Source organism: Saccoglossus kowalevskii, chromosome 1, assembly GCF_978046115.1.
Source record: "Saccoglossus kowalevskii chromosome 1, keSacKowa6.1, whole genome shotgun sequence".
NCBI lineage: Eukaryota > Metazoa > Hemichordata > Enteropneusta > Harrimaniidae > Saccoglossus > Saccoglossus kowalevskii.
This window is the reverse complement of record NC_140641.1, coordinates 23,918,527-23,945,941: the sequence shown is the minus strand read 5'-3', so window position 1 is coordinate 23,945,941 and position 27,415 is coordinate 23,918,527. Positions and strand designations below refer to the sequence as shown.

Genomic DNA, 27,415 nt, shown 5'->3' with positions numbered 1-27,415 from the left:
AATCCACAAATCTGCAGCTTGCAAAACAAAGAATATACACAACTCAAAGGAAGGAATTTGATTTTAATATTTTTGAGTTAACAACTGGTATACATTGATGTAACTATTAGTATTCAAAGATGTCATCATAGCAGACAGAAATAAAATGCGAACTCTTTCATAAATACTTGTAGTTTCAACCCTTTCACAACAAATCCTTTCCAGAAAAGAGTCCTACAAATGTGTAGGTCATTAATAGTTTTTCATGAAAATCTGCAAGCAATATTTAATTCAAGTGTAATATGAATTTTTTTGTGTTAAATTTGCAATAGCAATTTTGATGGGAAAACAGTGGTGAGAGGGTTAATAATTTGTCTATTCCTTGATCTCTACATCGTTGTTACAGTTCAGTTGTATCTGTAAAAGTACCCTATCTTATAGTTGGATTTACTAGTATTCTCTACTGTATCTAGAATAGACTACCTGGCTCTTCAGGATAACATTTTGACCTACTTTGTTCTTAAACTTGTTCTGCACATGACACTAAGTTCACATAATAAATCAAAGATGTCAAGCCATCATATTCATGTGAATGAAAATAAGTTGATTCACACATTTATGGTGATACTGGGTTTACATAATAGAATGTACAGAACAAATACGATATCACTACACGTATGAATTTACTAGACAGTGAATCATGCAAGATAATAGGAAAAAAAAAACTTCTTGTCTGATTTCATTGTAAATTTGAAAAAAAAAATTGACAGATTGTTGATTACAAGCAGTATACCCAAAAATATACACAAATTTAAAAATACAGCCTTGAAATCAAAAACAGTAAAAAAATTATATAAAAGTTGTATACAACGATTAATTACATTACAGTGTTTGCGAGTTCTGAGAAATGTATAAAGTTTAAACATGAACCTTCAAATATGTATGGCTCCAGAACTGAATTCACAAAAAATAAAAATGGCCACTAGTTAGCCATTTTAAATTGATCAAACTGAATGATGTGCATCAGCACTCCATGTACAATACCAAGTTGGAGAAATTTTCATGCACAACCAAATTCCAGATCTGATATTCATTGCTTGATATTGATTTTCAACATTAAATCAGATCACCAAATAAATATATATGCAACATGATGTATATATAAAGTTTGAACATGATTGATCAGGACACGTCAGAGTCATAACTCCAAACAGCATTTCTTGAAACAAAATGGCAGGCAGTTGGCCTCCGATCTGAAAAACAAGATGATGTGCATAAAGGTCCCATATTGTTAGGAATGGCGGGTGGTAAAATGGCTGCCATTCAGCCATATTGATTTAGATTGCAAAACATGCCAAGATACAGGTGGAGATGCACACACAGACCATTCAGACTTTGTTCTAACAGGTACAAAATATTCACTAGTTTCAATTTTAGCAGATTTGATGCTGCAAAAATTGAAAGGATTATAAAGAAATCAGTACATTTAATTGAAGTGAAACAAAGTGAATATTAAATATTCACTTTGTTTCACTACAATTTATTTTATTTTAATTTATCTGCCAGAGAAACCCAGCAAATAATTAAGCCTTCTACAGTAATTAAGCAATGTTTATTGATATTTTTTTTTATAAAATGGTATGAACAAAAAATAAAAAGCATTCTTGATAAAAAGGAAGATCAGAATGAAGAAGAAAAATGCTTTTCTCTGTTTGATTATGTGTTATTTAAACAATATGCACATTTATTTTCCAACATTCTGTCATGTTCTAACAATACATACAAATATGTGTGAATCTTTTAACCCTTATTCAGTTAAAAAAAAAAAATGTTGTTTTTAACTCTTTGAGAACCAAAGTCAACTTCAGGCATCATCCACAAAATAGTTGCATTTATAGTCTGCTCTTTTCAATTTTTTAGAACACAAACTAGAAGCAAAATTATTTGAGAAACATAAAATAGGATTTTACAAGTTTAACACATGTATGTATATATTCAAATGAAAGTTGACATATTTTTTCGATAAGATATATAATAGTTTTTCGCTTCAAACAACGACTATTAATTAGCTAATTTGCATATTGACTACACAACTCTTCTTTATTCTTTTTTAAAACACTTCTGGTCATGCGTACCTGCCAGATTTGACTCCCCCCACTTCAATATCAAAGGAATTTGGTGACTATTTTTGTTTATCAACAGTTTCTTTTTTTTACAAAGACTACTAAGTATTCACTTCACAGCAGCACTGTTATATCACCTACTCCATACATGTATACAATGTGTATTTGAAAGTTTTCTTTCAAATATCTCATGCTATAGTCTCTACTTTACATCTCATCAAAGGTAGTAAAAGGATAAGGATTTGCAACTTGATGCGGTGGTAACGAGGGTCTGAAACTCGCATGTTAATCAAACAAACAGCATCACAGAAAACCTTTTGTTTGTTAGTAATCTTGGAAAGGTTCAATTGATGAAATAAGAGAAACGTAAACACTCCATGGGGAAAAAAAAAAATGCTAATCCAAATGATTTCTTTTACTGACCCACTCATTTGTAGTAGAAATTTTAGAAATGTGTCTTCTTATGACACGGGGGATAATATTTCAAAGAACCACCAGTTTCAAGTTCTAAATATGCATTTGTAGCATAATTCTTTGTGATCACAGGGATTTGTTCACACTTCACACCAGTTGCAACCCTTACTCTCTTATATAACTTTGATCTTACTGATGCAGGCACTTCAAACAATATTTACAAGTAGTCATAGAAACAGATATTGGAAAAAAATTATCTATGATGAGAAATACTAATCACAGATTGAATAAATTGTAGGTAACAGTCCAGTTATACAATATTGATATACTATTTAAGATCACAATAGTCCTAATACAATACGCAAAAGTGAATCAGTACACAACTATTAGTATTAGAAAGAACTCGCAGTTACAAAACTTACAAATAATAAAACACTAATCCTGAAAACAATAAAATTCCTAAAAGGAATACCACACACTAGAGCTTACTACTAGTACATCACTATATTTAACTGCTCTTAAGTTGATATGAAAAAAAATCAAGCAAATTAATTTAAAAACAAAACTTTGAGCACCTGCAGAAAAACTATTAATTAAACATTGCACATAATAAATGTTAATAACAGTAATAATTGGAAGATTACAATGTATGTGCGTAAGAAGGCCATACTGACTTGTACCAGCAGGTTATGTTATGTAATATACACTGTTACAGTGGAAATTACATGTACTTAATATAAAACTTTAAAATGACAGTTGTAGTGATAAACGCTTTATAATGGCGATAGTATACTGACGTAATCACGAAAGCGAATCTAGAATTATATTTTATACTCAGAATATCAGTATACAGTATTTTGATTGTACAAATGTGTCATATGAATGCCCTGGATTGTCCCGGATCCCAGATCGTCATATAATTGTGCGCTTTCAATGGGAAGTATAAGCAATTTGCGGTAAATTCAACCTAAAAGCATCAGGATTATTGTAACATAACATACAAGTAGTATATAAGTTGACTGCCGTAAATATTTTCAGAAAGAATTAATTCTCTAGTACCCCGGTAGTTTATTCAGGATTAAATTTTGATGGAAATATCATTGTTTCTAATTGGCTAAGGTAATTATTTCTTACAGGATATACCATTATTCCACAGGGGTGAGTGGCATCAAATATGATGTGTCAGTATCAGTGTTCACCATTCGCATTCATGCACGCCTCCACCTTCGGCAATATGTACAGTATGCCAGCACTATCAATCGTGATGAAGGTCTTGAAATTGTCAACCACCCCGATATACTTGGTGAAACTACCCTTTACTGGGAATGTTTGCAAACATTTACCATCCACTTGCCACCACTGAAAATGACACAAATAACAGAAAAATATTATTAAGTGCTTTACCATGTTACATACTGTAAAACATGCATGTTATTTTTGCTAATTTAGCTAATCTGTAATTTCAGTAATTTAAGATGAAGTATATCATCACAATGAAATTGTTGGCAGTTCAGCTGAATTAAAATTAAGCTGTTTCAAAGTTTGAAAATAAAGCACATTTTATTAATAATAACCCATAATTAATCACCAAGGATGACTTACTTTGATTGTCTCACTCACAGAAACAAGATTTTTGCTATCAGGTGACCATTGGATATCTGTGACCCAACAGTTATGTCTTGCACAGTTACTGATGTGTTTCCCGGTCGATGTACTCCAAATCTGTTAGGAATCATACAAAGTAAGAATTAGTGATAACATTTATGAAATTAAATTGCCCCCCCCCCCCCAAATACATTTTACAATATATTTTTATCAATAAATAGCACTAAATTGTCTTCATTACTATATTGCATCAAGACAATATTTTGGTTTATATGCGTAATCTTTTCACCACCAAACTTCCTCGCCCAAATTTAAAAAGGTTAAGTTACTATATTTTTAGTAGTAGTGTACCTGGTAGAACTAATCTACCCAATCCTGGACGTTCTTATTGGACCACAAATTTGTAAAGAATGTCAATGTCTGCTATTTTTAGAGCATTCACACTGTGGTGTCTTAGGTACAATAGTAGTATCTGATACAATTCTGAATGAATTTATCTATGTTAGTTGACACTCACCTTGATTATCCCTTCATCATCACCAGTAGCAACCAGTTTACTATCCGCCGAAAATCCACTACTTCTGACGCAATCTCTGTGCCCCTTCAACAAGTGTACCAACTCGCCATTTGAAGCATTCCACAGCTGTTAATATTAAACATAGAAAAAGACATTTTATTTGATTTGATTCACCGTTTTGCACACTGGTAATATCCTAGCTGCATTATTTAGTAATAAAACTGATCAATACCTCACGTACATACATGTGCAAATATGACTTTTAGGTGCGAGGGAGTTGATGAGAGGGGCTGTAGTTTAGAGAAGGTAAAAGATTTCAAAAGCCGTGGGTCAACAATTCAGCTAACTATAATTGCTATGTTCTGCCCCCGAATATGACCTTCTGTACACTAGGGCTCAAACTGCATTGTAATAAATATAATAAGTTGACAGTCAAAGCATTACTCTGAGATTTATTGGGACCAGAAATTTAACACTCCCTGTCATATGGTCATGGTAATTGTTTCATCACAAAGAATCTATTATTACTACCCTAACTTGGTGATTATTATATGCTAAGACTCCCTAGCTTATATATTTAATACACTATATGATCCAATGAATGTCCAGTTGTGTGTATTTAATATCTATTCTGTTATACCAATACCTGATGTACATTCCCTGACATAAAATGGTACATTTTAATATGTGAGGGGGTGTATTAAATCAGCATGACATGTGACAAACCTTGGCAGTGCGGTCGACTGAAGTGGAGAGTAGTAAAGACTCATCAGGTGATATATCACATGACAGAACCCATTCTTTATGTCCATCACATGAAAACAACAACAATCCACTCCGAGCATCCCAAACCTACATAAAACAACAAATAATAAAACAATCATAAATTGATGTTTTATTTTATATTTAAATATAACAGGTGTTTACAGAATAAAAAAAAAGGGGCAGCTCTACCCTGAAGGTAATTGATGGTAACTATAGAGACAATAGATTCGTGCACAGCTACAAAGTTTAATTAGAGGCCACTGTTACCCATTATGACACCATAGAGGGCGCTCTAAGTTACTCAATGTGACACTATATGGCGCTGTCCATTAATCATGTGACACTAGAGAGTGTGTGTACCAGGTTTTCCATACTTCCCCAGTGTTGATTGCTGAAGACCAGAATACACTCACCTTTAAAGTGCCATCATAAGACGATGAGAGAATTTTTGTGTCATTATCAAATAACTGGCACTTCCTGACAATGTCTCTATGTCCTATACAGACAGTTGGATCTACGCTATCACCGCGGTCTTTCCAGATCTGTGTGCATGGAGCCATGGAAATAAGTTGGTGAAGTCAGTAAAACGTACTAAAGATATTCATGTGACATATTCGAATTGTATGCTTCCTTAACATAATTTAGTGACAATATAGAGGGCGGTAGAACAATATAAATTGTTTTTACCTTAATGGTATTGTCATCAGAGCACGTAACAAGTACTTTACCATCCTGCGAGAAACAACACGATCTGACTGGACCAGTGTGACCTTCTGGATAGTTATGTAGTATTTCACCACCAAATGATATCACCTACCATTAAGAAAACAAAGACACAATATATTGTTTACAAATATACATGTAACGCCTTACTTTGGCATGGATTTCAAGCAGTTGTTTTGACAACCAATCACAAAAAATATCAAAAAATTTAAATATTTGCACACATACAACAAAAATAAGAAAAGCTAAACAAGAATGAAATGGCCAGCACAATGTACGATAAAGATTACCTTAACTTGACCTTTGTCTGTACCATAAGCTATTTCGTCCTTAGAAGAGATTGCACAACATCGTATTCTACACTGCTCGCATGGCGTCATACCGCTACAACTACGATTCAATTTACTGTCACCACTATGACCCTGGATGATCTATAAATATTAATCAAACAATCAATTTTTCATGAAAGATATCATGTATATATAAATGTGTGTAGTGCGGGGTGTGGGGGTGTGGTGGTATGGCGTCACAAACCTAGTTTTGTAAATGTACTGAGCTAGCAGCCATTTTTTGATCACTTAAGACATTTGCACAAGCCAATAATATGCTGTGTATTTCAATTTCAAACTTTTGGTTTCTTGTGTTCCAAACTTTTTTTTTTTCATGAAAGGTATTATATTTATATACATGCATGTATTAAAACTATAAAATAAACTGGTTAGATAATTAATTATTTGAGCAATTAAATATTATGTGTGAAAAATGAAAACCAGAGAAACTATTACTTGCAAAGAATAAAAAGAAAAACATGAAAAACAAGTCATTGAAAATGACACAGTCCCCGTTAAATTAAGTTCTCTTTGTGCTTGTCATATTAAAGCGGAGGGGTGGCCTTGAAACTTGAGTTCCAAGTGGCGTATACAACAGATTGTTTATTTACATCAAAACATGTGTTTCGTGTAGTTGTAATATGGCCAAAAAAAAAAAAACAGCGGTTATTCGGCCATCTTCGATCTGATTATAGAAACACACTGATATGTATGATGTATGTGCCAAATACGAATGAAAATGGTACATAAATTGTGGAAATATAGTAGTGAGGCCATAATAGTTGACCATCTTTGATCTAATTGCGAAATAAATCGTCATGGACATGTATCCTAACATGTATAATCTATGTACCAAGTTTGAATGACAACTGACAAAGCATGTCCAAAATACAACTTTTTCAAAAAACAAGATGGCTGCCAGTCGGCCATTTTGAATAGAATTGCTAAACCACTGCATGTGCATATGTCCCACATAAGGTACTAGGCACATGCAAAGAATGAACGAAATCGGTCTACAGGATTCTGAAATATGACTCTGGACAGACTGAGGGACGCACGGAGACTTGGACGGATGGACAGACTCAGGAACTCACGGACGGTCAGGGACATGTATCCTAACATGTATGATCTATGTACTAAATTTGAATGAAAACTGACAAAGCATGTTCAAAATACAACATTTTCAAAAAACAAGATGGCAGCCAGTCGGCCATTTTGAATCGAATCTCTAAACCGTGCAAAGAATTAACGGAATCTGTCCAAGGGATTCTGAGATCTTTGATCCAATTGTGAAATAAATCGTCATCAACATGTACCCTAACATGTTTAATCTATGTACCAAGTTTCAATGAAAACTGATAAAGCATGTCCAAAAAACAACATTTTCAAAAAGTAAGATGGCTGCCAGTCGGCCATTTTGAATCGAATCTCTAAACCGTGCAAAGAATTATCGGAATCTGTCCAAGGGATTCTGAGATATGACTCCGGACGGACGCACAAACGCACAGACGGACGGAGAACGAATTATAAGTCCCCGTTTTCGGACTTCGTCGGAACGGGGACTAAAAAATTATGCTGTTTTATTTTGTGAAATGTGACATATGCATATTTAAGTATGATGTAGAAAACTGTTTCTTTTTTGTATATTGATTGTCACTTATCAGTTCTCAGGAACATAAACAGAGATACGGTACAGGTACTTACCCGAATTCTGTTGGCAATATCTGGAACTACGATAACCATGTTATCATCATCTGTAACTGTAACAGTAAAGTCTCTCTTTAAACCAACAAGCTCTTGGTCTTGGCCGGCATCAACACTCCAAATCTGCAAACACATGTCAAGTTCACCAATGTGTAGATTACAAATCAACAATAGACATGATCCAACCAGATCATTCTATTGAAATGACCAATCCAACTGGACCATTCTAACTGGATCATTCAATTGAAATGACCAATCCAACCAGATCATTCTATTGAAATGACCAATCCAACTGGACCATTCTAACTGGATCATTCAATTGAAATGACCAATCCAACCAGATCATTCTATTGAAATGACCAATCCAACTGGACCATTCTAACTGGATCATTCAATTGAAATGACCAATCCAACTGAATCATTCTAACTGGATCATTCAATTGAAATGACCAATCCAACCAGATCATTCTATTGAAATGACCAATCCAACTGGACCATTCTAACTGGATCATTCAATTGAAATGACCAATCCAACTGAATCATTCTAACTGGATCATTCAATTGAAATGACCAATCCAACCAGATCATTCTATTGAAATGACCAATCCAACTGGACCATTCTAACTGGATCATTCATTTGAAATGACCAATCCAACCAGATCATTCTATTGAAATGACCAATCCAACTGAACCATTCTAACTGGATCATTCATTTGAAATGACCAATCCAACCAGATCATTCTATTGAAATGACCAATCCAACTGGACCATTCTAACTGGATCATTCATTTGAAATGACCAATCCAACCAGATCATTCTATTGAAATGACCAATCCAACTGGACCATTCTAACTGGATCATTCATTTGAAATGACCAATCCAACCAGATCATTCTATTGAAATGACCAATCCAACTGGACCATTCTAACTGGATCATTCATTTGAAATGACCAATCCAACCAGATCATTCTATTGAAATGACCAATCCAACTGGACCATTCTAACTGGATCATTCATTTGAAATGACCAATCCAACCAGATCATTCTATTGAAATGACCAATCCAACTGGACCATTCTAACTGGATCATTCATTTGAAATGACCAATCCAACCAGATCATTCTATTGAAATGACCAATCCAACTGGACCATTCTAACTGGATCATTCACTTGAAATGACCAATCCAACCAGATCATTCTATTGAAATGACCAATCCAACTGGACCATTCTAACTGGATCATTCAATTGAAATGATCAATCCAACCAGATCATTCTATTGAAATGACCAATCCAACTGAATCATTCTAACTGGATCATTCACTTGAAATGACCAATCCAACCAGATCATTCTATTGAAATGACCAATCCAACTGGACCATTCTAACTGGATCATTCACTTGAAATGACCAATCCAACCAGATCATTCTATTGAAATGACCAATCCAACTGGACCATTCTAACTGGATCATTCAATTGAAATGATCAATCCAACCAGATCATTCTATTGAAATGACCAATCCAACTGGACCATTCTAACTGGATCATTCATTTGAAATGACCAATCCAACCAGATCATTCTATTGAAATGACCAATCCAACTGGACCATTCTAACTGGATCATTCACTTGAAATGACCAATCCAACCAGATCATTCTATTGAAATGACCAATCCAACTGGACCATTCTAACTGGATCATTCAATTGAAATGATCAATCCAACCAGATCATTCTATTGAAATGACCAATCCAACTGAATCATTCTAACTGGATCATTCACTTGAAATGACCAATCCAACCAGATCATTCTATTGAAATGACCAATCCAACTGGACCATTCTAACTGGATCATTCACTTGAAATGACCAATCCAACCAGATCATTCTATTGAAATGACCAATCCAACTGGACCATTCTAACTGGATCATTCAATTGAAATGATCAATCCAACCAGATCATTCTATTGAAATGACCAATCCAACTGGACCATTCTAACTGGATCATTCAATTGAAATGATCAATCCAACCAGATCATTCTTTTGAAATGACCAATCTATACTACCAATATATGACCAATACTATATTGGGCAAAACAGGGGCAGAAGTGTACATTCTGTATGTTCACTATTGTGATGTAGAAAAGTGCCTGGACCACTCTTCATATTGTCATGAATACTGCACTACTTGTCATGCTGTACTCACCATCACAGTTTCATCATCTGCAGCTGATATGATTCTTTCACCTGCTGGATCAAATCTCACACAGTAAACCCAACCACTGTGTCCTTTATACACTGCCATTGTATTGAAACTTGTGGTGTCCCAAATCTAAATGATGCAAGTGTTACATTTGGGTCAGAATAACACATTCTAAGAAGACGCCATCAAAAGGATATGTTTTTCATTCATATGTTTAGTCATCATCCATGTTATATTTATTTTTTAGGTGGATACTCACCTGTATTGAGAAATCTGACAAACCAGCAGCAATTAAGTCACCTTTGGCAGAATAGGCACAGTTCTGAATAAACACAGATGGCTTTGCTTCACATGTGTGCAGTCGCTGCCCTGTACGAGCAACCCATACCTATGAACAAATCAAAGTCAGCTGTCAACCACAAAATGCTGCCCTGTGTGGACAAGCCATGCAGACATACAAAGTCACAGAGCATCCCTTCTCTTGAAACTTTCAAAGCGTTCATTGTAAACTGTGGTGCCAATGGTCAGAAATCGACAGTTGTATGGAACACAAACAAATAACATATCACCATAACGGAATAGATTAGTACATTTTATTTGGTAACTGATCACAAATGAATGAACAAGACTAAGTGTTATCCCCCCCCCCCCAAAAAAAAAACCCACAAAATTTAAACACAATCTACAATACATATAAATATACCATAAAGTGGATATTTAGTACCCTTGAACATCATTGTTGATGTTTGTACTGCATGACAATCCTAAGGAATTAAACAACAATTCAGATCTACTATTCAAGTCCACGAAAAATTACATTAGCCAAGCATCATGACATTGAATAGAGGCTCAAAATGTGCTGGGAACTTGACCCACCTGTATGAAATACTCTGAACTTGAGGCAATATTCTGACCATCTGGTGAGAAGCAGCATGATGTGATGTTGGTATTATGTCCTTTGTAAGTCACGATAACATCTTCTGTAGATATACACCACACCTTGTGAAATAAATATACATATGCCAATGATTAAAAATATTCAGTTTTATCAAAAATTTCAAAAATATTCATCATAATTAAAGAATTGGAGATATTATCATGAAATGAACAAATCATACTAAATATCAAAGCAATCAAACTCATATTTTTTAAGAAAAAAGTGAAAATGTCACAAGCTGATGTACAAGCACTTCATCACTAGAGGGTGCTATTTATTGGAAAGTTACAGGATACCATCCATTGTTACAATTAGTGATTATGCTCTCTAACATGACAGATGACTTACCTTGACAACGACATCATCACAACAGCTGACAAGAAACTGATCATCCAGTGAGAAACTACAACACTTTACTGCTTTGTCATCATCACATAGCTCCACTGATACTTCTCCAGTAATAACGTCCCAAATCTGAAAAAAAAAATATGAGCATATATACTATCAGAGGTACATTACTTGGGGTTTGCAACTATGGTGACATGATACCAAGATTCCGATCAATCTCGCTTTCGCATAAGCGTTCCCAGCTCAGAACAATGCGAATGCGCATGCCCAAGGTAACTAGATTACTGTGTGGTCCAGGTGGATCAAAATAGGTGCCCACGATATGACGGATTACGAGAACTATAGTTTTTGTACATTTTCGATGTATTACATTTTTCACTATGATAGTGGCAAGACATGTTTTATTTTTTTATTACAAACCTTGAACATTGATATATGTCATGTCAGAAGGTCGTAGCCTCAGTCTCGCTATCTACGAGAAGAGACTTGAATGGGATCTTGACATGATGTCACCATACAGTACTATGCGCGTTGCAAACCCCAAGTAATGTACCTCTGATACTATTAAATATATTTCCATTCTTGCACAAAAACTAATAGTGATACAGAATCAATACATCACACCTAGTGTTATCAATAATTCACTAAAATGCTCATATTTCATCAAGGCGGAATGCTTGCTATCACAATTATTTTCGTGAAACTCCACTAATAATATTTCTACCAAATGACAGATCAGATTAATATCACTACAACCCTTTTTAACACCATTGTTTTTCCCAACAAAATTTTGCACATCTTTATGTATTTTTATATAATTTCTTTGTTAATTTTGGACCAAAAGAACATAATATTCCATTTCCTACTGGTATTGATTAAAAGTCTTGAATCAAATATGGAAAAATTCAGCTGGGTTCATTTTATGATGACAATTTGACTTTGGCACTCAAAGCTTCAAAGGTAACATTTCCTAATCTAATGGTAGAGACACTTACCTTTATGTACCAGTCTTGTGAACATGATACAAGTCTTTTGCCATCATGTGACCAATCACACATGTATACATTCTCTTCATGGTCTTTGAGTGTGTGGATGATGCCACCAGTCTGAACATTCCAAACCTAGTATACATATGTATGTGTATGTATGAAATATAGTGACATGAAATTTTGTATGTTATGCAATCTTGAAATGCACACAAATATGGCAACTTTTTTGATGAAAATGTTTTTTTGTTTTCACTTTTCATGACAAAAAAGCAGTGACATTAAACTGACAAGCAGGCTGAACAGAAACATGAATATTTTTATCTGGTCCTTACTGTTCTATCTCAAAATTGGATGCCAAATCATTTCTGAAATTACATTATCTTTATGAGAGCATTGCATATTTAATTAAAAAAAAATACTTCTAACCAACTCAGATTCTAAACTTACCCTGACCGTATGATCATCAGAGCAAGATGCAACCATGGTGCAGTCAGGTGAGAAACAACACCAGTTAACAAAGTCTGTATGTCCTTCAAGCGATAAATACTCCTGACCTGATTGGCTATCCCAAACCTACCAGTATATTAACACATATTTTTGAAATTAAACAGTATAGATACATGTAATAAATCATACGCATGGATGAAACTATACATAGGAATTACTCGTACAAGTACTACAATTAAAGGTGAACTTGTTAATTAGTGAACATTACACAGCCACTGAATATAGGAAATACCTTCACTGTTTTGTCGCCAGAACAAGAGACCACTTTTTGGCCGCAGCAGGAGAACTGAGCACACTTAACGGCATCATCATGTACTTTATTTGTTAATAAACAGGCATAGCTAAAGTTCTCTTTGTTGCTGAAAAATACAATGACTTTTTGTTCAATTATAACTTCCACAACGTGAAATAATACCAATGTATGAAGTGAATGACAGGCATGTGCCATTAAATACTCTGGGTGGGAAGATCAAATGTGTGTGTATTTTTTTATTTAAATATTCAATGTATTTTTTTCTTTGATTTTCTGTGGAGATATTATAATATTATTTTTTTCTGAATTCACCCCTTGTGAACCTGTATGGTAGACTGGGTTGATACTATATCTATCACACACATAACCTAAAAATATATATACAAGACATAATCAGAGCCTACCTCCAGTCAACATAAAATAGATCTGGTTTTCGTAATGCTCTTTCTTTTGCCTGCTTATAAACTGCACTCTCCACGGGCTGACATAACGCTAGCTGTGTGACATCATAGACGTCCTTCCCAGCAAAGAAATGTGCATTGACGCTGACAAAATGAAGAAACTCCTTTCTTTCGATTTCCCTCTGTAAAAATTAAATTAACTTTAGATTAAAAACTGATAAGCTGAAAAAACAACCATTACCAGCAGTAGTACACCAAGTAATTGTCGAGTAGGAGATTTGGAATTTATTCTCTAATTCCATTCATTTTCTAAGCACCAAGCCACAAATATAAATAGAAATGTTAAGTGGATACTACAAGGATGAACACAGCACAACAATATTACAACATAGCTTAAGATATGATGTAACAATAATAGAAATATTAAAAATCAAGCAATAATGAGACATAAAAATATATAATAATTACATTGTATATACTACAACCAATTAAAATCCAACAGAAAATCACTAACCACCAGAACAAGTTAAGGTTTAGTTAAATTTTCAAGGAAACACAGAATTTTATGCAGAGGAGTAACCATGAAATAATGTTACATCAGGTCTGAGAATTATTCAGGCAGCATGAGTGCTCACTAATTCACTAACAGCTTTGGTTTGGACTGAATAGATGGTCTGAAGTGGCTGTCACTTTTTGTGGCTTTTTTTCTTTTACTACCAATTATTTTCTAAAAAATTATATTTTACACATTCAAGTTCATGAGGTTTTACAGGACTTAGGCAGAGGGTTCTCCGAACCCGTCTATTCACATAGTTCATACCCACCATAGACTCCGGTCAGTCAAAATTACTATTTTGAACTGTAGGCATTAATCAGCGATTCTGCCAATGACGGAGAGATAGAATCTAGGTCAGGGGAAGCCCCATGACCCCAAGATTCTTTTTTCTTACGTCACGAACCATGTGCCCGAGACCATATGGCGGCGCCATTATGGCTGGATATTCACTCTGGTTCTTTTCTCTCCGCATCGAGGACTTAGACCAATGCTATGGAAAGAGTGGGGTGGTTGGGGGGGACCCGGAGTCTATGGTGGGTTTGAACTATGTGAATATTCAGGTTCGGAGAACCCTCTGCCTAAATTCACTACGTTCAATTACCCACCATAGACTCCGATCAGTCAAAATGACTATTTTGAACTGTAGGCAGAGTCAGACACCGATATCCTGCCTGCCTGAGCCGTAACACAAAGACATGTGCCTGGCACCCCGTCCTGAATCCTTAGTACGGTTTTGGTAGCAACTCCGTGCTCAACCGGGCAGAGAAGCAATTCCTTCTGACCCTCCGAGCCGACAAAATTTGACAGCCGGGGGATGACGATTGGGTGAGGATCGTGTCCTGGGATTTGGTTCTTGACGAGAAACCCGATTCGTGTCTTTAGCACAACTTGATTGTCCATAACGGGGGTACATCGTCCGAGAGCGGACAACACAACCGACAAATCCCAGTTGGGCGGTTCCCTTGTACGGGGTCTCGGTGTCTGGAAAGCAGTATATAGTCTCCTAATAATAGGACAAACGGCTAGTCTTGTTCCCGAAACGTTCTCAATGGTGGGGGACAAGGCCGACCTGTAGCCTATCGTTGTTGCTACCTGGGCAATAGAGGGATGGTATGGATCAATCTCCCTTTCGCTACACCAATCAGTGTATGCTCGCAACCTAGAAATGTAGGATACGTTAGTGGGTCCACTCCTGGAGTCGGCAGGAGTGTTATGTACGTCGGGAGCTTGGCGTTCCGGGGTGTGGCAAACCGGTCTATCTTTGGACCATCTTACAGCCGAACAGCCTGGAGGCTACCCACTGGGGTATCAGCCACTCTGAGTTCTGGAGACAGAGCCGCCTTGAAAGGGCATCTGCCAGACTATTCCTCACCCCTGGAAGGTGGTGTGCGGTTTGCTCCACATTCGCCGAACATATGCCTGTCCCCCCGGTCGCAGAGGTAAGCGTCAAACATGCTTCCCCCACTGCTGGGGTGGACGACCGCCCGAGGAGGGTGAGGAGTCACCACCTGGACCCTTCCTCCCTGGGGGCGTGCCGCTACTATTCCCTCCCATGGAAGGGTATGAGCGCTTGCCTCCTGGCTGACTCTGGCTAGCGGACGACGCCCTAGGGCGTTGTGTTTTCTGTGCTTGGGGTGCCCTCCGTTTACCCTTGGCAGGGCCAACTGGCTAGCGGATTTGATCGTCCCCCTGACTCAGCTTGCCGGCCAAAACACACACGCCTATAACCACGTCTTGTTGCACAGTAGTGGCCCCGGCAAAGAGAGCAAGGTGACACGAGGGGAGGTCGCACGTAGATGTGGGGTGGCCCACCAGTAAATGTGTTGTCTAGTCTAGGAGGCAGTGCGTTCTGCCTTCAAGGTCTCAGGGTCCTGGGCACGCACAATAATGCGCTCAAGCAACTCTGCCCTCAGGGCGTGATGGATCATCTCAGATTTGCCAAATGGAAATTCTTGGTACCGAGGTCTGGGGAAGGAGCCTTGGATCCGGTTGGGGGTGTTTTGGTCTCATCCCACACTTTGGGGTCTGATCCCGAAACCACATCGACATGGTAGTGTTTGGTCCAGCGGAAAGTGTTGCATAAGATCTAACCCCCTTCGGGGGCATTAAGCATTACCTCCTCCGGGGCTGACCAACGTTCGCCCATCAACATCGTTTGCACACCCTGCGCCCAACTCGCCCAGACAGGAAGAGACGTGCCGACGGGGTTGCTTTGGATCCCGATGCCCGTGAGCGTTAAAGTAAGCGTAAGTGGTCGCCTTAGCATCAAGGGTGGGGGTGTTTACATCCTATCACTAGGATCGATGATACTCCACATCACCCCAATGGCGTGGCTCACCAAGTCGTTACGAATGGAAGACTCTGAGGGACCGCCCGAGGTACCGGCTGTATCCGTCGTGAGCGAACTGTCTCCTTTCAATTTGAATATGTGAGAAAGAGTGTGTTTGACTGTGCGTCCCATGACAGGGTCAGTTCCCTCTGGGGATGACCGTGGGTCGGTAAGAAGGGAGTCAAAACCCACAGCGGAGACCGGACACAAGGGTAAATTCGTTACCGTTGTACCATTACCGTGCAACGAACCCTGGCTGGCTGAAAGTAGGGGGGAGGTGCAACGTGCGCCCTGACCCGAAAACCCTGCCCCGAAATCGGAGGCTTGGCTGCCAGCATCCTCGTTGGCATTCAGTGCCCGAGGCCCCAGAGGAGACCCGGTACAACTAGCCTGAGCCTTGGCCTCATCCAAATCAGCGGGAGAGCCACAGCTGGGAACGGGAGGTTCCCCGGAAGAGACGTGTTTGAATGCAAGCGATGCTTTCGTGTTTCTTCCTGCTTGCCCACCGAGGGGCCGCAGTGGAGACAGTTCGCTCCGACTGTGTTTGATCTACCTGATCTACCTGCCAGGGATGCAATTTGCCCCGACAGTCCTTCGACCAAAGCCCTCATCTCAAAGGCAAACCCGGCGCCGTGCGAGGGAGGATCCACAAAGGGACTCGCAACGGGCCCCATAGGAGGAAAGACCACCAGAGGCACAGCCTCGCTGTAGCCAGTAAAATCGAAAAAAAAAATATCGGTACCTCCACCATTGGGCCTCCTACTCGACGTCTCGTACCGGTAGCCGAGCGTGAGGACTTTCCACTCATGCCAAACACGCAACTCACCTTAATCGATTTTTACTGGACGCGTGACCTTGCTGTCAAAATCTGAGCGACGCGGTCAGTCTCAGTGATTTTGATGGCTCCCGAAACCCACACACAGCCACGGCAAAAAGCATTTCGGATGCGGGTTCTATGCTGGTAAATTCTGAATATAACCACTGCACAGTCATCTCGAAAAACGAGGAAGCAAAAAACGGCAGCGAGCCTCTGGTGCTGTCATTACATCTATCCATTTCTAAATACATAGATCAAGCATAAAATGAAGACGGCATGCATGAGGGAAGCGAATTACAGTTGGAAAAGGTGACGTAACGAAATCAACGATTGATTAAGCTATGACGCCGGGTTTTATTTCTTTGTTGTGAAAAATGCTACACACAAAGGGGAAAGCGACACAAGGGTAAAAATGACAAGGAAAACTACCAGCTACAATGTTGGATGCTGCGGCATCGGCAACAACCCAAGCTAGAAACCCGGACAAGAAAAAGCAAGCGATCCAGGCAGAGTCGCTAAACTTTATCCCCACTCGATGCGGAGAAAAAAGCAGGGTGAATAATGGTGCCGCCATATGGTCTCGGTCACGTGTTTCGTGACGTAAAGGAAAAGAATCTTGGGGTCATGGGGCTTCCCCTGACCTACATGTAGATTCCATCTCTCCGTCATTGGCAGAATCGCTGATTAATGTCTACAGTTCAAAATAGTCATTTTGACTGACCGGAGTCTATGGTGGGTAATTGAACATAGTGAATTGATGAGGATCACAATCAAAATAGATTTATATACTACATGTATATTATTTTTCTAGTAATTTGGGTCTCACATCCATGCCTGCTGCAATATTCAATACAAAAATATTCACCTAAATGTCACGAAGTTATTTGTGAGAGTTCTCTAATCGATTAACGATGAATATTAATGCTTTCATCACCAGTTTCCTCTTTTCATCACAAATTCACAAAATAGTTCTGTTTATAGTCTGCACTTTCCTTCAGAATATTGATACAAAAATAGCCAATTCTTTTGAGTAAAAACTGAAAATTTACTCAAATTTTTTCTGTTGGCTCCAAAATTAGGGTTCATTTCCAGAAATATTGAAGAATAAAAAAAAAAAGTGCAGACAAATTTGAGCGAGAAAGATGAAAAGGTAAGGCCATTTACTACATGTAATAGTTAAAATCAATGTTGTCAGTGAAATAGTGAGCAAGTTTGATAACTTGCTGCCTGAAAACATCTGAGACTTGGTGTAACAATTTACTCACTTCTATCGGCACAAACTGAAAAAGATTCCAATGCAAAGAAAAACAAACTGCAGATGATTAGTTTGCTGCTTTTGAAAATATATTACCATAATACTGAAAGGGAGGTATAATAATTCTACAAAGTCATAACATGTATCTAATTATTGACTGTGCATTTTAATTCTTTTTCTGCAGGCTTTCTGAGTTGTATTCTGTGTAAACTACCCAGCTAGTTGAAATCTAATATGATATATGATGATGTATATGATGCTAGTGAAACTTATACCACCTTGCCTATACTACAACCCGCTGTTAGTTTGTTAGTTCTGTGTGTCATCAATGAGTTCATGGAATATTGCTATGTCATGGTCTAGTTGAATAATAATTAAATAGTTCCTAAAAAGGGTTGACGCCCACTTACAAAAAATTGCCAGAAATTGTTTTAAAGCATTTCTAAGTGCTAATAAAGAATCTAACATTTTCCTGATTGGTTCATCCAAACCAAACCAGCATCAATACCATTCTTGCTATATTAGTAGCACATGTGCTTATGTAATCACCAGAGGTTTGTGTATTGTTAGACATAGTCATATTTTAATAACTCAGCATGTACATTTATTTGAGATACACTTCTTATATAGTAAATACGGTATACTGTACATAGTTTTATAATAATAAAGAATGCCAGGAATACTTCTAGAAAAAAATTATTCAGGTTCAGTTTGTGAAACGTGACACAAGTTGACTTTAGCGTTCGCAGACAAATTATGTTACAGTGAAAATATACAATAACTAATTAATTGATACTACAATAGAGTAACTCTAACCTGCGGTTCTAGTGAATCTGTAAACTTGATGTACTCCGTCAACAAATCAGATGGTCCGGTAACTTGTATTTTGGATTCTACCCAGTGGATGTCTAGAAGAAGGTTCCAGAGTTCTTTATCCATTTTGGCTTGTTTCATATGTCTTGCTAAATACCAATGAATATAATAATCATTTTTCAGCTGGTGGTAGTTACCATTACAAGACTTGTGATATTGATTGACAAGCTTCCTGTGTAAAGCCTACAATATAGAATATGAATATTCACTGACACATTGAACCAGGGTGTGCTCTTGTCAGATGGTGCAACTGACTTTTATGTAAAAAGAAAACATCAAATAGACTTCTAAATCACTTGCCACTATTAGATGATTGGTGCAATGTGGCATATGTTCAACTGTTATTGTGCATTTTATTTACTTCTTTATCTGAAACAACTTATTTACGTATATAGGAACTTTATTTGTCAATGACAACATTTTTCAGTACACAGCTTGATAAAAAACACTGGCAGTAATCATTCACTAGTTGGCCAGTCATTTTAGATAGGCACTCCATATTTTATTATGAAAATTACCTGTAATTAACAAAATAAACATGAATAATCAACAAAACAATCCATGCATGGCACAGTCCTCATTTGTTATCAAATTTAAGATATATAGTTTTGTTTATAGTAATATAGTTGGAACAAAAACATGTCAGAGAAATGGATCCAGAAACTGATGCTTGATTATGATGATTTTTTTTACATTAAAATGATTGACATTCAGTCATCTTGTATTTGATCATCAAACTTGTCCATATTGAGAGATAATGCGATAATCAAAATAAAATGGCCACCAGTTGTCCATTTTGAATACATCTGTGTATCTATGACATGATGTATAATGAATATATAAAATTTGAACTTAATCAGTCAAAGCATGTCAGAGATATTATAGCCTTAGAACCACATTCATTAAAACAAAATGGCCAGCTGTCAGCCATTTTGAATCTGATCTGAAAAACAAAATGATGTGCATCAATGTCCAATGTATGTACCAAGTATAACAAAATCCATCTGTATACAGCTGAGATCCGGTTATGGAATGCCAGAAATGCTTGATTTCAGTACAAAAATGGCTGCCACTCGGCCATCTTGAATCAGATCGTGAAACAAATGGAGGTGCATACGTATAACATTATGTATGATGTATGTGTGAAGTTTGAATGTAATTTGTCCAGGTATGTCTAGGTTATAGGTGTGGACGCACACACAGACACACGAACACATGGACGCACAGACAGAGGTCAATCCATAAGTCCTCGTTTTCAGACTGTATCTGAACTAGGACTAAAAATAGACTACAAGTTTATGGCTACAGACTAGAACTGCTATTTTTAGACAGGCACTTTCAATTTAATGGCTATAACCATAATCTCTGCACAAGTAAAATACCACAAGTTTCAATGTATGTCCTTTAATGATACTTACTGCTATGTCAGGACACTCTTTCACAAGTACATCCAACTGTAAATTATGAACACTATATCGATAACATTTTTGTATTTTGTCATATATCTGCATGGCTAATGATTTATTAACCAATTCCAACATAGTATCTTCAACTATTTCAATTTCTTCATCCCACAAAATAGACAAAACCTGATGAGATGAAAAAACACAAATCCAATAATCTTAGTTTAGTAACATAGGTTCAAGGTAATGAAATAATTAGGTTGTATGTTACCATGGCATTATGAATTCCCACAGCAATATATGTTGTACTCAGTTTACTCACTGGCAAACATGTGATTTGTATAACTCACACATGGTGCTCACTGGCATCTCTCACATAAAACACTCATACAGTACTCACCTGCAGCTCACACATAACTCACATATGATGCTCACTTGCATCTCTCACATGTAACTCACATATGGTGCTCACTGGTATCTCTCACATAAAACTCTCATACAGTGCTCACTTGGAGCTCACACATAACTCTCATAGGATGCTCACCTGCATCTCTCACATATAACTCACATATGATGCTCACTGGTATCTCTCACATAAAACACTCATACAGTGCTCACCTGCAGCTCACACATAACTCACATATGATGCTCACTTGCATCTCTCACATAAAACACTCATACAGTGCTCACCTGCAGCTCACACATAACTCACATATGATGCTCACTTGCATCTCTCACATGTAACTCACATATGGTGCTCACTGGTATCGCTCACATAAAACTCTCATACAGTGCTCACCTGCAGCTCACACATAACTCACATATGATGCTCACTTGCATCTCTGACATGTAACTCACATATGATGCTCACTTGCATCTCTCACATGTAACTCACATATGGTACTCACTGGCATCTCTCACATAAAACCCTCATACAGTGCTCAGCTGGAGCTCACATATAACTAACATATGATGCTCACTTGCATCTCTCACATGTAACTCACATATGATGCTCACTTGCATCTCTCACATGTAACTCACATATGGTGCTCACTGGCATCTCTCACATAAAACCCTCATACAGTGCTCAGCTGGAGCTCACATAACTCACATATGATGCTCACTTGCATCTCTCACATGTAACTCACATACGGTGCTCACTTGAATCTCACACATAACTTACATATGATGCTCACTTGCATCTCTCACATGTAACTCACATATGGTGCTCACTGGCATCTCACATAAAACCCTCATACAGTGCTCAGCTGGAGTTCACACATAACTCCCATATGATGCTCACTTGCATCTCTCACATGTAACTCACATATGATGCTCACTTGCATCTCTCACATGTAACTCACATACGGTGCTCACTTGAATCTCACACATAACTTACATATGATGCTCACTTGCATCTCTTACATGTAACTCACATATGGTGCTCACTGGCATCTCGCATACAACCCTCATACAGTGCTCAGCTGGAGTTCACACATAACTCCCATATGATGCTCACTTGCATCTCTCACATGTAACTCACATATGGTGCTCACTGGCATCTCTCACATAAAACCCTCATACAGTGCTCAGCTGGAGCTCACACATAACTCACATATGATGCTCACTTGCATCTCTCACATGTAACTCACATACGGTGCTCACTTGAATCTCACACGTATAACTCTCATACAGTGCTTATTTGCATCTCAGACATAACTCATACAGTACAATGTACATGCTCACCTGCAGCTCACCCATAACTAATCTACAGCTCATACATAACTCACATATGGTGCTCACCTGCAACTCGTAGAAAAATCACATATGATGCTCACACATAACATCGTTCTCACCTACAGCTCATACACACACATTTGATTTGGCTTTGGATAATGCATTTCCCAGGATGAAATGGACAGAAAACATTCCAAAGTCACACACAAGACGAAGGAGTGGAAACAAATAAATGACATGATTCTGAATAAACTCACTGAAGCTGGCACTCTTGTGGACTCATCAAAAAGAGCAAAATCTTGATAGAGCCCTCGTAATTCATCGCGTAGATTAGTAATACTCATACTGATAGCATCTTCCAGTGTTTCGTACTCGTACGCTGAAGCTTTACGGACACGATCTGATCTTTTTGATTGGATTTGTTTCAGGTAATAATTCCATCTATTCGGATGATCTTGTAGTAAAGCGCCAATCATTGAAATACAGAGTGGAAGACCTTTACATTCTTCAAATAAAGAATCAGCTTCATCAGGAAGGTCATCCACCTCCATTGTTGTATAGTTTGCCAGCATTTCTTTAGACTGTTCTACTTTTAAACCTTGCGAGATTTTAACCTTGATCACTTTTCCTACAAATAGACATATGCTATGTGGTTACTTAACTTATACTACATCTGTGATATATATGGCATATGGTTACTTTTTCATCCCCAAATGGTGGCCAAACAACAGACCCCCCCCCCCCAATTTTAATTTGCTTCACAATTTTTTTAGTGAATGGTTACTTACCAGACACAAGATCTGTGACAGTAGAGTCTCTTGTTGTAACCATTATTCTGGCTTGGATATCAAACGTTTTACACACCTGCTTATCCCAGACATCATCAATTATCAACAAAGATCTGAAACAAAATAATGATCAGCATATAGTAAGTAAATGAGAAGGAAACAGACCTTAGAATTTTCCTTCTTTACCATGCAAGTAAATAATCATATGAACCTGTATGACGAGAACAATTATAGTTAAACATCAGTAATCAACATAGATTTGTAGATTTTAATTGTCATGAATGCCCTGCTGAGCAGTTCTGGAATCAGGGGAGCAAGCTAATATTCGTTAATTATGCAAATCAGGTGATTAATATGCATGGTTTCAACTCACAACTATTTAGGTCTACTGATTATCCCAGAGAACATATATGAATTCTGTTTTTTCAGAAATCAGTGGAAAACTATAAAATTAGCCAATTATGCAGATCAGATCATTAATATTCACAAAAATCAAACAAGAGCAGCCTATATACCAGTCCAGTCCAGACACAGAAATAAATCTCAATGTCAACATCGTCCATGTCCATTTGTTTGATATGCTGTTGGCAATGCACATTTCAGTTAAAGAATTGAAAAAATGACTAAAATATTCATCAAGATTAGAGAATTGAAGATATCATCACAAACTAAGAGAGGTCCACCTGTAGTACCTATATGTATAGTATCAACAAGAAGTCAAAAATATCACTTTTTACCAAAAATCACAAAATTAATTCACCAAAATTAGAGAATTATAGACATCATCATGAAATGAACAAATTTTAGTAAGGTCTACCAAGGTAAATATACCACCTGCACGTATCAAAGCAATGAGGCTTGTAGTTTTCAAGAAGAAGTTGAAATAGTTGGTGTGGGTGACAGACAATCACCCATATGATACACTCCACTCGACAAAGTTGACAGCGGAGCTAAAAAAGCCAAAATAACATTTACAGTGCCAGAAGAATACATGTTAGGATACCCAGCATATGTATATGTACCTACAAACAGCACCAAGACAGCTGCCGTACATGTTACTTTCTAGCTACCTATATGCTTCACTTGCATAAAATAATATTATAATGTGTCCTGCAATAATTTTTACCTGGGATGCTGATGCAGGAATATGGTTCTAAGTCTATCTTTAGCTTCTTCAATATTCTGAGGAGCTTTTCTCTCTTCCTTGTCCAGCCGGGCACACAAGTTCTGCATTTTCATCAAACATTGTGGTCTGTCAATTTGACATATTGGAGCCCAGAATACCCCACCAGGAAAACATTCTGAAATGCAACAAAAACATAGTAAAACTATTGAGACCTTGTCTTTCATACGCATGATTTTTAAACTTGGATGAAATATCTACAAACAACAGATGATAACAGAAATCAACATAGGTTTTCAAAACTTAACACAAGTCTCTAAAAACAGTGAATCTCAGAATATTTCACTTGTGTCAATAATGTTTGTTACAGACATGAAATTACCAGCTACCAATTCTTGATCTCGTACAGCTTCTGTTGCCATGACAGTTTTACCACTGCCACCCATACCATGCACCATTACCCAACCTGCGTGGTCCTTCAACTGCCATAGTGCTTTTCTTATTTCGGCAAGCTCCTCTGGTCTGTCAATATAGACATGAGGTCTAGGGGGTATTCCTCCTTCAATCAGCATTGATTCCACTATTGGAAAGTATCATAACAAAACCTTATTTTATAATTTAATAACATTCCTATATACACAAACAAATGAAACAACACACTGATTACCACCATCTTGAATGTTTAGAGCCCAAGTTGACCCATGGAACTATAACTCCTCTTCCCTTGAGGAAGTGAGATAAACCATCCATACAATTACTCACCTGCACCAATGGTACTATAACTCATCTTCCGTTGAGGAATGCTTGCAGCATCTCTTTCATCATCTGGAATGTCATTATTGAGTAATTCCGCTAAATGCGGATAGTAATCCTCAAGGGAGCGGTAAAAACTGAAGTAAGCAAACTGATTCTTTTTCCCAAGCATGTCGAGAAGCTTGGCTGCTTGGAATCGGTGAGTAATCTGTGAAAGAGTATAATACTGTGTGATTGGAAACAAGAACACAACCTTCCAGCAAAAAGCAGTTTAAAACTAAAGGTCTTGATCAAAAATTATTAAAATAAAATGAGAAAACAAATATTATGCAGGTTTACTTTATTGCTCAACTCACTGACCTCATGCTTGATAATTTCAGATTCATCTATGCTGATAACTCTGTCTTGAATGAGGTGATTTATGATGTACGATACATTCAGATCATCTATTATTTTCAATCGATTGACCAGCAGACTGCTACGAGCCCATTCTTCCATGGCAATATCCATGCTATCAGAACTTAACAAACAAGACAGAAATATTATAATCCACTTGCACAGACAGATAAAACATTAGTTCATGCAGCCATAATAATCTTCAAAGAATTTTTGCAAATATTCCCATGCACATACCATCTGATGCTTTCTTTCCCGGCAGCATTAGTATTTCATTGGGATTTTATTTTCACTAAAACTACAATATGGAATATGACACATAATAATTATTTCACAGTTTTATCATAAATCACATGCAATTTAAAGAAGCAAATATATTCCACAGTAGTTAAATTGATGACCCTAGAAACACACAAACAATAAGTTATAAATAAAGCAATCAAGTACATTGTGTTACATAAATGCTGCAAGCATTCAGCCATATGTCAAACCCTCATAAAATGGTTTGATTATTAAACTAGTTCAAATAAGATAATAATCTCCAGACACAATTAATGCAGACATCAAAATAGTCAACAAGTCAGCTGCCAATGTTGATATTTTATTGTACAAGGAACAGTGCAGATAAGCATTGGCCTTGGAATTTTTATGTTTACATTAGTATTAGTCAAGGTCAGAAATGAATCATTGAAATTGAACATTTTGTGAAAAATAACAATTAAACAAATATTGATGAATATTTATATGACCTTGCTTATTTAGAAAATTTTATTGTTCAATTCCATTCAAAAAAGGGCACAAGCTAAAAATAAATTAAAGTGAAACTAATTTACTGTTTTGTATTAATCCGAAGGCAGATGTGGGGGTATTTGGGGGGGGGGCATTTTATGTGATATTAACTTGCTTGAAACAGCTATACAAAACCATTGTCAGGAAAGCGAGTTGAAAACCCCCTATAATTATGAATGATTCACTCCCTTAATTATTTAGAGAAATGTATGTTGTAGCTTAGACCGTGAAAATACATGTGTATTTTTAAGGTCTATTGTTGCACTCAAGCAAAACAACGTCATATTCGCCATCACACTTTTGAAATTCGTCGACATAGACCATTGTCGACATTTAATATTAAAACAGAAAATAAACACCTGAACCAAGGTAAACAATATTCATGTACAAGCAATGACTATTGTATAGTGCTGTAGACGACAGAGTGAAAACGAAGTCCAAATAAATATCGCAGTGTTATCATGCTGAATAATACAATCATTCAGTTCTTTTACAACAATTTCAACTTACCGGAGACTTTAAGTCGTATTACTAACGACTCTACAGAAGCAATCTCAGCGGGAATATTCGGGAAACAGAAATTTAGGCATCGTTTCCGTTATTCATGGAAAACGCTTGCTTGAAACTGCGTTCGACCTGGCAATTAACTTCCGGGTTCAGTGTGCAAAATATAAAAAAAACAAAACATTTATTTGATCTGCTTGTATAAATTGCTTGAACTTTTGCCATTTATATATGTCTTATTAACTAGCGAATGTAATCTCATACATTTCATTCAACTGATTCGAAACTAATCTCTCGAATCT

At 37.1% G+C, this 27,415-nt stretch overlaps 1 protein-coding gene across 1 annotated transcript; it reads right to left on the bottom strand.

Annotated features, from left to right (window-relative positions):
• Window positions 1-43: 43 nt before the first annotated feature.
• LOC102804745 (apoptotic protease-activating factor 1-like) lies at window positions 44-27,240 on the bottom strand. Its single transcript, XM_085499848.1, has 25 exons — window positions 27,120-27,240; window positions 25,785-25,944; window positions 25,434-25,632; window positions 25,054-25,251; window positions 24,675-24,849; window positions 23,549-23,661; window positions 23,018-23,388; window positions 21,039-21,209; window positions 19,564-19,803; window positions 13,794-13,972; window positions 13,369-13,495; window positions 13,077-13,202; window positions 12,636-12,761; window positions 11,641-11,766; window positions 11,232-11,354; window positions 10,615-10,743; window positions 10,359-10,484; window positions 8,160-8,282; window positions 6,417-6,557; window positions 6,091-6,216; window positions 5,817-5,945; window positions 5,365-5,490; window positions 4,639-4,764; window positions 4,119-4,238; window positions 44-3,875 (listed from the first exon to the last, which is right to left on the bottom strand). The coding sequence occupies exons 2-25, from the start codon at window positions 25,932-25,934 to the stop codon at window positions 3,705-3,707; spliced, it is 3,741 nt and encodes a 1,246-aa protein (XP_085355974.1). The 5' UTR covers window positions 25,935-25,944; window positions 27,120-27,240; the 3' UTR covers window positions 44-3,704.
• Between the last annotated feature and the right edge of the window lie 175 nt (window positions 27,241-27,415).